The 11,114-nt window shown below is 35.6% G+C and overlaps 6 protein-coding genes across 6 annotated transcripts; 1 reads left to right on the top strand and 5 right to left on the bottom strand. All coding sequences in view use genetic code 12, as the record gives it.

The window, feature by feature from the left end:
* CORT_0B08150 (Ssa2 HSP70 chaperone) lies at positions 1-628 on the bottom strand (the record flags this gene model as incomplete). Its single annotated transcript, XM_003867908.2, has 1 exon — positions 1-628. A coding segment is annotated over one exon (628 nt), but the record flags the coding sequence as incomplete, so codon positions are not given.
* A 527-nt stretch (positions 629-1,155) lies between these two features.
* CORT_0B08140 (hypothetical protein) lies at positions 1,156-1,797 on the bottom strand (the record flags this gene model as incomplete). The annotated part of the gene is made up of 1 exon (XM_003867907.1): positions 1,156-1,797. One exon carries the CDS (start codon positions 1,795-1,797, stop codon positions 1,156-1,158), a length of 642 nt encoding a protein of 213 aa, XP_003867955.1.
* A 2,044-nt stretch (positions 1,798-3,841) lies between these two features.
* CORT_0B08130 (Rpn4 protein) lies at positions 3,842-5,674 on the top strand (the record flags this gene model as incomplete). The annotated part of the gene is made up of 1 exon (XM_003867906.1): positions 3,842-5,674. The coding sequence occupies one exon, from the start codon at positions 3,842-3,844 to the stop codon at positions 5,672-5,674; it is 1,833 nt and encodes a 610-aa protein (XP_003867954.1).
* A 119-nt stretch (positions 5,675-5,793) lies between these two features.
* Positions 5,794-6,963, bottom strand: CORT_0B08120 (hypothetical protein; the record flags this gene model as incomplete). Its single annotated transcript, XM_003867905.1, has 1 exon — positions 5,794-6,963. The coding sequence occupies one exon, from the start codon at positions 6,961-6,963 to the stop codon at positions 5,794-5,796; it is 1,170 nt and encodes a 389-aa protein (XP_003867953.1).
* A 488-nt stretch (positions 6,964-7,451) lies between these two features.
* CORT_0B08110 (hypothetical protein) lies at positions 7,452-9,563 on the bottom strand (the record flags this gene model as incomplete). Its single annotated transcript, XM_003867904.1, has 1 exon — positions 7,452-9,563. The coding sequence occupies one exon, from the start codon at positions 9,561-9,563 to the stop codon at positions 7,452-7,454; it is 2,112 nt and encodes a 703-aa protein (XP_003867952.1).
* Positions 9,564-9,869: 306 nt separating this feature from the next.
* On the bottom strand, positions 9,870-11,078 carry CORT_0B08100 (Erf2 protein; the record flags this gene model as incomplete). Its single annotated transcript, XM_003867903.1, has 1 exon — positions 9,870-11,078. One exon carries the CDS (start codon positions 11,076-11,078, stop codon positions 9,870-9,872), a length of 1,209 nt encoding a protein of 402 aa, XP_003867951.1.
* Positions 11,079-11,114: the final 36 nt, after the last annotated feature.

Below are 11,114 nucleotides of genomic sequence, written 5' to 3'. Positions count from 1 at the left end.
TCAACAATGAAACATCAAAAGTACCACCACCCAAGTCAAAGATCAAGACATTGTGTTCACCTTTTGAACCTTTCTTGTCCAAACCATAAGCAATGGCAGCAGCAGTTGGTTCGTTAATAATTCTCAAAACGTTCAAACCAGCAATCAAACCGGCATCCTTGGTAGCTTGTCTTTGAGAATCGTTAAAGTAAGCTGGAACAGTAACAACAGCATCTTTAACAGTACCACCCAAGTAACCCTCAGCAGTTTCCTTCATCTTACCCAAAACCATGGATGAGATTTCTTCTGGAGTGAAAACCTTGGTTTCACCTTTGTATTCAACTTGAATGTTTGGCTTACCACCCTTGTCAACAATCTTGAATGGGAAGTGTTTAAGATCGTTTTGAACTTCAGCATCATCAAATTTTCTACCAATCAAACGTTTGGCATCGAAAACAGTGTTGGCTGGGTTGATAGCAGCTTGATTCTTGGCAGCATCACCAATTAATCTTTCAGTATCAGTGAAAGCAACAAAAGATGGAGTAGTTCTGTTACCTTGGTCATTTGCAATGATTTCAACTCTGTCGTTGGCGTAGTGAGCAACACAGGAGTAAGTAGTACCTAAATCAATACCGACAGCTTTAGACATGTTTGTATATGTTTAATTTATTAATGTATGTAATCTAGAGAAGAAAAGGGAAAAGGAAAATTATCAATTGATGGAAATTTAAAGACATTTGATGATATATTTATAGTCCAATTGACAGTTGTTGAAATTTTTCAAAATTTTCAATTGTAGTAATAATCATAGTCCAAATTTGGCATATCAGTTGTACACAAAAGTGGGTTTAGAATATTATCGAATGTTGTAGAATATGCGAGAAGCTACCAGTCGAATCAAGAATAAACTATAGGAGCCACACTGCACAGAGACAAAAAATTGGGCTACCAAGTGCATTTCAATTGACACAAAATACTATGATGTCATTGAGACTAGAACCGTAATGCCATGTCAATCAGACCTACACGAATATCGTTGTCAATGAAGGATTCAGTTGTGGGACCAACTATGAGAGCAGAGGCACATGCAAGTCAGCGCCTACAAATGCACACATCTAAATGACCCAATTCTATTAAATCTATAAACTTTATTTAATTTTGGCTATTCCTTTCTATCTATTCATTCAATATCTCTTTGTAATCATCCAATGATAAAGTAGTTCCCGAAGTTCCGATAATTTTTCGAATAAAATGCTCATCAGCACTACGTAAAAGTACATGAATATGACTAACGCTTCGAATACTTTGTAAACTTGACCAATTTCTGAACCATACCAAGTTTTCTTTTGGTATACCTTTATCGATAAATGTCTTTTGTAAATATCGTTCAATTATACGCTTAGTTAATGGGGATATATCTCCCACTGATGAATTGACATCATTGGGGATGGTTAATTTCGACCAAATGCATAAATGAACCACTGAATTTTCAAAATAATATGGGAACTTGTTGAAGATGATCTTTATATCGTTATCATTGTAAAATATAAGGTCTTGTGGTTGCGATATTGTGTATTCTGGTGGTGACGGTGTCGAAGTTTGATGTCGAATATCAGCTTGTTTCCATTGCAATTCATCTTTAAGTACGTGATCATTTATGGTTATACCTTGCGATGACAAATCATGTTTGAATTTTTGATAACTGTGGTATTGCTCTTCGCTTCTGGCAAATGATTCCAATTGATTTGTATTTACAATTTGTTGAATTTGAGTCCAAGTAAATGGACCACCTGTTTTGACTTTAGGTTGGATGGTCATAATGAAGTTATGCAGTAGTTATTAAGTGAGTGTTGTTGTTGATGGTTGATGTTGGTGAAGTAGTGACTAGATTAGAGATAGGTTGAGATGGAAGATGAGATGGAAGATGAGATGGAAGATGAGCTGGATTAGATGTATCATCTTGTTATATAAATATGTTGTTTAGATTTTTAGTCTGTGAATTTCTTTTTCTTTTGCAACGTGTGTGTGTGTGTGTGTGTCTACATCCGATCCACAGCGCATTACATGCAAAGAAACTCCGATCCCTCTAATACACCAATAGATATACAGATTTATTCTCCTATGCAGTAAATCTGAGATTGTGGACCTTATGATAGCCCTGTTAAGACTTGAAAAGTAACGGAATAGTGTAGTTAGTTGATATCACACTGTTACAATATCAACGGCCGACAAAGACAAAGACAAAGGTATTTTAGATGAGTACAAGGTAAACAGACGTTGAGTTTGTCAAATGATTAGAGTGTGGCACTAAAGCCAATCCCGCTGACCCTAGTTAATAACAAAACTTAATACTCAATATAATACCATGGATATCATTTCAAACTGTAACGTTACATAGAAGTTTTCCATTTTATTTGAGTGATGATTAAGGTGGAGACAAAATTACCAAGCGGGAATCTCTTTGTAGGACCCAGCTAACAATAGCATTATGCCCCAAGATTGAATAATATAAAATTCTGTGTGTGTATATTATTGCCCAATTGGGAATACATCCGAACTAGTTAATTTCGGAGATAAAATCTTGGGTTATGCAGCATTACTTAACACGCCAAGCAATATCATAGAAATAGATCATATGAAATTATGCGGATATAGGAAAGCGGAAAACACACGGAGCAGAGGTCAGAGGTCATTGCTATTCTAGATTTTATACGAGAGAGGAAAGAAAATAGGAGACTGGGATACGGTTATAGTCGTTTATATGTATATATTTTGTTGAGTCATAAGACACAACAAAACAAAACAAAACAAAACGAAACAAGACGAAACTAAAGAGGGGGTGACGTGAATTTACACATAGCATTTTACACTCTGTTCGAAAAAGAAAAGGAGACGCTTGTCTTTGTATATTAGTCTCTTGTATATCTATGTAGTATAGTACAACTTCGATACTTTCTCTGCACCGATACAAAGTAAATGGCTAAGGAGACAAGTGTTGAGTCCTATGAAAAAGAAAACTGTGGTTGCTGTTGTTGATGTTGTAAACTTGTATATAAATAAGATCATCTGTATGTTTTTAGGTAATACTGCATATAGCACAGACAAGTAGTAGTGTACTAATTACTTAAAATGGAAGATGATAGAATAAATTACTTCTTTCTCCCTCTTTGTTAGCGCATTGTTATTATTAAGCATAAACAATAGAACAGAAAATGTGAGACACACACACATACACACACAGCCTAAGACACATTACACACGATATGGTAAAAATTGACAGCAAACACTTCCCAACTGATATAACTTTGATGACACCTATCCTTGTTTTTTACGAAGTATGGTGTTTAGGTCACACATGTACACATCACATCTCACCTTCCCTTTAGCTCTTTAACTCTTTGCATATGGAAAAAGTATGGCAATCACTCTATTTGGTATATCCGCATATATATCGTCTTTATATTGGTATATTCCTGTATATAGTAATGTATACATCATACATGTATGGGCTAGTTTGTTAGTAATTACCCAAAAAGAAATTTAAAATTCAAGTTGAATAATAATCCATAAAAGGAGGGAAACAAATAGCAAAGAACAAATTTAAAAATTGCAACACCAAATACACCACTTTTCTTTCTTACCACCAACTATACCTATAACTAAAGCCAACTCTGACTACGTCACACCTTACACTTGTATCTATCTAACTAACAATACCCATACATATATACCCGAGTACATAACAACTCAATAACAACTAAACAACTACTACACAGACTACACCAGCATTATTACTCATTACACCATAACAAAAATCAACAAGTATTACAACAACAACAACAACAACAACACACCTAGCAATATGACTTCATTAGCTGTTTTACCACTGTTAAAGAGAACTATGACTGATATGATGGATGAAGAGTTGTATCAAATACCATCCTCACCTATTTTCACTACTACCAACAACAATAACAACAATGGTAAGCAAGAGGGTGCTGGTGATAACTACAACGATGGTTTCAATCTTAATAACACCACCACCACCACCACCACCACCACCAATTATAACCACACGTCTAATCGAAATTCAGTTAGCTCCTCACCAAACCTACCTTTTGCTCAATTAAACACCACTAGAGACTCATTTTATAACAATAATGCAAACCAGAATAATTCAAGTAATAACTTGGGTAATATGTTAAATATCCCTGACTCATTTCTTGAACAAATTACTACAAAGGAGGGTATTGATCAGTTTAAGCTCCAACAACAGCAGCAAAACCAACAGACACTAATACCGGACTCTGAATATCCACAAGATTCACAATCTACATATATCAACCCATTTACCAATTACGCTAATCCAAATTCATTTATACGGCCATCACAAGCATTTTCACAACAAACACCACTATATAGATCACAGAGTCCAGGTTTAGACAACGGCTTGTTCCCTCAACCTCCTCCTTTACCTCAAGCATTTCCTCAAAGAAGAAGAAAGAGAATTACAACTATTGATGATTTGGAACCAACAGATAATAAAAAGAAGACCATAGATGAAGATTATTTGTTGTATAATCCTGATATTTCACCAGGTCAAGTTATTCATGCATCTGAATTGGATGAATCATTTTATGTTCCACCAAGTAATAACAATGATATCATTAATGCTAACTCAATAGAAGAATTTCAAAATGACATTATTCCAGGGTATGAAAACGATTATTTGTATTTGGATGATGAACATGAAGAAATTGAAGAAGATTTATCTGATGATGAAGGAGATGAAGATAATTATTTCCATGTTGATGAAGAATTTGATGATTATATTATGAGCAATTCTGGTTATAACATTATCAATAACCATTCTAATGAATATTCCACATTTGATGCTTTCAAAAATATATCATTAGAAGACCATCATCATCATCATCAACAACAACAACAACCACAAGAACAGGAACAAGAACATGAACACCTTCAGGAACAAAATGACGAAGATCATCATGATTTGGGCAATCCTGCTTTACAAGAATTGCACGATGAGGCAGTTATCAAAGTTGAAGAGGATTCGGTTTGCCAACCTGTTGTTACCGAAGTTTCACCTTTATCAATTGTATCATCAGCATCTTCTCCTGAAACGGAGCCTGCTACAACTAGTGTAGATACAATACATATAAAACAGGAGCCAGAAGAGGAAAGCTTTCACACTTCAATTGATGATGATGATGACGAGGATGCAATGATGATTGACAACTCTGATGATGAAAATATGGACAGGGAAGGTTCTGAAAGTACATCTACCAGAGTCAATAAGGAGACTATAGACATTGAACATCCATATAAATTGGGTGCTGAAATATCTGCCACTAATCCTGATCATCGTTGTGAATTGGTGAATCCAAATACGGGTAAAGTTTGCAATAAGCAATTTTCTCGTCCATATGATTTAATCAGACATCAAAATACCATACATGCATCAATGAAGAAGATTTATCGATGTGTCATTTGTGAAGGAAGATATAAAGGAGGTTTGGGTAACGGCAAACAAAAGACATTTTCAAGAAATGATGCGTTATCAAGACATATCAAGATTAAACATGGAATTGTTGGTGATGAAGCATTGGAATTGATTAATGAGGCAAAGGAAAATGTTGAATATCATCCAGTTACAATTGCAGCGGCTGCTTGAAAGTGAGCACAATACTATTAATACTTAATTTTAATATATCTCTATACATAGTACAAATGAAAGTTTACATGTACATATCACCTTTTGATTGTATTCTCTGTTATCTCTATTAAACTCTCTTATGGAGAACCTCTTGCAGATCGACTCTTGAATTCAGAATCAAACACATTCATTTCGTATTGTTCACCATCATTATCACCATCAACACTACTACCCTTTTGATAAGCTCCATGAGAACTACTTACATTCAAAACCAAATGATCAACAATTTCATCAACTGATTTTCTTTGTGTACTAGTTTCCATCCCTAATTTTGCTTTAACCCAAGAATCACCATATTTTAACGACAAATATTGAAATGCAATATATACGTCCAAGCTCATTTGAAATAACCCAGCGGCAATGAAAATGATTGATACATCATTTGTTCCATATAAAAGATAGGAAATTTTGGTACAATCACCACCTAACCAAGATAGAAGCAATATGATTTTGAAATTTTTAACTGATTGGATTCTATTCAACATGAGGATTTGTGGGATGGGCAACAATGATTCAATGAATAGACCCAATATTCCAATTATATTTGCATAAGTGACGTTATTATGGAATAGCAAAGTTAAGACCCCAAAAAATGTTGTAAACCCACCAAGAAACATCCAATAACTAGATTCATCCAACCATTGCCAAAATAACACTGGACGCTTATAATAAACATCAAATAATCGCAACGCTTGTTTAAACCCCGTTTTGAAATAACTCCAACTCAACCATACCCCATCACTCACTTGCATCAAAAACCAATTAACCATGCCTAATGAAGTATAATTTTTGTGCTCAACAATATAATTCGATGCACTTAATCTCCTCGGCAAATTATTCTCAAACTCCAGATCCCATCTAGGTAACGGAGTAAGCAACTCTGGATCATAATTATGAGGTCGATATCGTAAACTGATCTTGAGCAAAATGAACTGTATACCGATCATAACCATTGATTGTCGTAATAGAGTAATTTCATAAGGTTGACACAAGTAGTATAATATTCTCAATATACTTGCCATAAACATTGTACCACAGATATCTATACTGAAACCTAAGGAGGTTTGTCGCTTGTAGATTGATATGCATGTTGATCCATAGGAGAATAATGGTGTGAACGTCATGAATAAATTGATGCATTTTTGTAAATCGGGAAGATAATCTAGATAATAAAGATAATCTTCTGGCAATAATGATGATGATGATCCTATGTTCAGGGATGGTACTTTGCCTTGTGGTGAGGACATGACTTAGGGTTGATTTATATGGAAGTTTTGGATAATGCTGATGTCACCATATACGTTCTTTGATGATAAAATGACAAGGTAAATACTATTAAATAAAAGGCGGCCGTGTATAAATTTCAATGGGTGTGAGTAATGAATGTGAAACTTGAGTTATTCACAATGATATTGTACAAGCGATACTCTAGCGGCGGGTAATTAATAGTAATAATGGTACCTCGTGTGTTGGCTGGCTGGCTGAAAAACATGTAATTTTTTTATTTTTTCATTGAAAATCAGGAACGTAATTTTTTTGTCCGGAGTTTAGAATTAACTTTCGGATAAACTTTTGACAACTACACACTTACTTTCACAATTGACGAGAAAACTCTTATAAAACAAAAGTGGTATTATCAAATTAATTATTAAAATACATATGTATATACGTATGAATGTGTGTCTGTGCTTATGCTAAAAGAATGTCTATACTCCTCTACCGACTGGGTGATCTCTCAGGAGTGATTGGTTTTGATTGATGAATGTTCCCGTCTTCTGAACCGATAGAAGCTCTCTCCATCATCATCATCATCACCATCATCACCATCATCGTATCCTCCTTCTTCCTCTCCTCTTACGTCTTCGTCGTTGTCAACATCCTCCTCTTCATCTCTTCCATGTACACGTATTCGAGGAATTGGAATATGCGAAATTCTCCCGCCACTACCATGATCATAATCATCCTCATTTTCCGAATCAGTAACGTATCCACTACGATGTCTAAATAATGAATGTGTATCTCCCAATCCATCCCCTCCATCATAGGTCAAATTCAGTAATGTATGCCTACTTGCATTATGGTTCAACGCTAATTTGTTACGAATCACTGATTTGGAAGAGCTAACACTTGATTGTCTTCTCAATGGACGATAAAGTTGTTCTTTTTCATCTTTCAGTTCACGATCCTGGTCATCTTGTGACAATTGTTGTTGACGTTCATTTTGCTCTTGTCCATTTTTTGGGGCATTGTAATGAGGTTTAAACGCAAATGGTTTCAAATTCGTAGCTTCATTTACTTTCTTTGAATGGTCTTCATCACCAGTTGTCGATGATTCTCCCTCGTCGTCATACTCATCATAATCATAACCATATTGATCATATTGAGCAGCATAATTTGGTTCATTCAGGTCATCAAATATTGCACTACTGAAATAACGAAAATCACTACTGGAAAGATAACCACCCTCACCTGCATCATAAGTATTTGATGATTGACTTGACCTAACCATTCTTCTCTTTCGAGGCAACTTCAGTTGGAAATCATTTTGACATAATTGTCCATACTTGTCAATCTCCACCATCAATGTAAATAAATCTTTTTCATCAATTAATCCTCCTCCAAAACGACATTTTTCATAAGTTGCAATCAATCCGGGAATGTCTGGCATATTTTTGGACAAATGACTCGGTTCTTCCACCTCCAATATTTGTTTATAAATCGACAATAACATCTCCTTGACTGATAAATTAACAGGCAAATCTTCAACAGTAAAGACTTTCCCAATTTGAAATTTATCGCTTAAACTTTGTAACACATCTTCATAAGATATATTGGGTGGTAAAAGTTTCCCCTCCATTCCTGGATTACGATTTTGAATATATTCTGGTGGTGATAAACCCGGATGATTTATAGGATAATCTTGATGTAAAGGACCAGCCTTTCTACCAACATCAACACTATATTTCAATTTCAGATCAATGTAGTGAAAAACATCATTGGGATAGTCACCTTCAAATGGGATATACAATGATTTAGATGAAACATCATTCATGGCCACTCGGAACGAGTATACTCTTCCCAAGTACATAATCAATGAGAAGAATAAAAACGCCACACAGACTATAATGACAAGAAATGTCTTGACTGCAATAGCATTGGTTGCTCTCAACGTTTGGACAATAACATCAATGGGTGTAACGGCAATAAAAGCCAACATGACAATGATGATAATAATTAAGGAAATAGAATACAACCAAGTCAATACTCGTTGTGATAAATTTAAGATATTATTTGCACGTGGTTTCGAGGCATTGGCAGTGGTGTAGGCCGTTATTGCTCTATTCAATGCTGGTTCACCTCGTTGCGATTCTGTGGTAAAAGTCTGAGCAGTAGTTGACACAGGGCTTGCTGGTCTAGAATGAGCGAGTATTGCATTTATAAGATGAAAATTTTGATCTGTTGCATCTATAGGGTCGACTGAATCAATCAGCTGTGATCGATTTGGTGATCTTGAATACGGCGATATATACCCACGAGTCAGATATGAACGAACTAATGGTCGTGGATGATGAAGTCTGTGATGCGAGTGAATAGGGCTTGTCGCTGTCCTTGACGATTGACTATTGATACGATGATGCAATAAAGGTGGTGGTGATGGAGCTCGTGACCTCAGTTGTATGTCATTGTGATCTGATGTAGGTGAATGTAGTCGATAACTATCTAATGATTGATATGAAAGGTTGCGAGATAGATTGCTATGGGGAGTACCCAGTCGTAGTATACCTTCTTGCAGTGGTGATGCATCCGACGGCAGGCGCTGATGTTGGTGCTTATGTCGTTTTACCATAATTTGAGTTGGTTTTACTAGCTTATTGTCATATAGTATTCATAAGGAGGAAAAATAGTAGTATGTAAGTGTAGTGTCTTTAATCTGAATAGTTTTTGACTATAGCGTTGGTGATCTAATTGTTTCGTTAGATATATGATATGGATATTCATAGTAATCATTAAATTTCCAAAAACAACAAAAAAAAAGAAATTTTGACAGGGCTGAGGGAATGAAGCAATATCGCTACCAAAGACACAGTGGAAATTGAGGTGGACTGTATTACCTACATGTGATTAAAGTAGAAGTAAATTTAACAAAATCTATTCAGTACTCTATGCTGAACAACTGTAAAGGTTCAATTTTTTCATACCTAATATCCCCCGGTTGGTATTCATTTCTAGGGAATGTCAAACTGACAGCTCGTGAGGAACCAAACCAATTTATATACAAATTCTTCCAAATTGAATGGGTATCAAACACATTGACGAAATCCGCGTGCTTTCTCCTGTATACATTGTTCAAGTACTCTCGGGTAGTGATATTTTGACTAGTCAAGAATAAATGAAATGCTAACAATAATAGAGGATAAAATAGTGCTAAAATTGAGTAGACCACCAAAAACAAGCTGAGTGGAAAGTGTTTTGCGGATTGAGATATACTTGTCACGTCTGCCACATTTCCAATTTGATAATAACATAGTTGAACAATTGAAATAATTAACAAATAAATGCACCCCACACAAGCTAGCAACAAGAACCACAAGAAGTACATGTAGTTCCTTTCTCCAACACAATTGTTCAAAAACACACAATGATGGTCATGATTTAAAACACATACTTGACATGTACCGCAATGACTAGTTCTTGGTGGACGCCATATATGACAAGTTGAACAATATTTAACCACAACCCCGTCTCGAGTACTTCCGTACGATGGTAGTGTGATAGCGTTAAAGTACTCATCAGGCGGATTCTCAACTTGTTCTTTGTTTATAGACTTTGGGATATGTAGATTTTTTGGCAATACGCCAGCATCACTTGTAGCCGCTTTCCAAAAATGACAAAATGCAAGCAACCAAATGTAGATAAATGTTACCACCACTGCCGGCAGTAAATGGTGCCATTGCCATTTGGCTTCAAATATGCAGTAGATAATTACCGGAATAACAATCATTGCACCAGTTATAACATTGACCGGTTTACCCTTGATGCTTCGTAATCGACCACCAAAAAAGAAAACAAACTTGGCATCAGGATCCTTTTCAATCTCGTAATTCTTGGTCCCGTGCAATTGCCTTTGATATATCTGTAGTAGCACAGGATCCATTATTAGCCAATTAGTGACGAATCTATGGATAAGTGGCAAAGATTTTGGTTCTACGAGTTGCTCTTCATGGTGATAATGATCTTTAGATCGATTGGATTGACTTCGTCGTAACGATATTTCCGGGTGTGTCTCCAAATAGGTTCGATTCGATGTAGAGCTCAGCCTGAATGTTGGTTCATCTGTTGAGCCTTGTTGTGCGAAAGTCATATCAATATGACAACCATGGTTAATCCAAGTTGAGTG

This window comes from Candida orthopsilosis (genome assembly GCF_000315875.1).
Source record: "Candida orthopsilosis Co 90-125, chromosome 2 draft sequence".
NCBI lineage: Eukaryota > Fungi > Ascomycota > Pichiomycetes > Serinales > Debaryomycetaceae > Lodderomyces > Lodderomyces orthopsilosis.
This window is presented reverse-complemented; position numbering and strand designations above follow the sequence as displayed.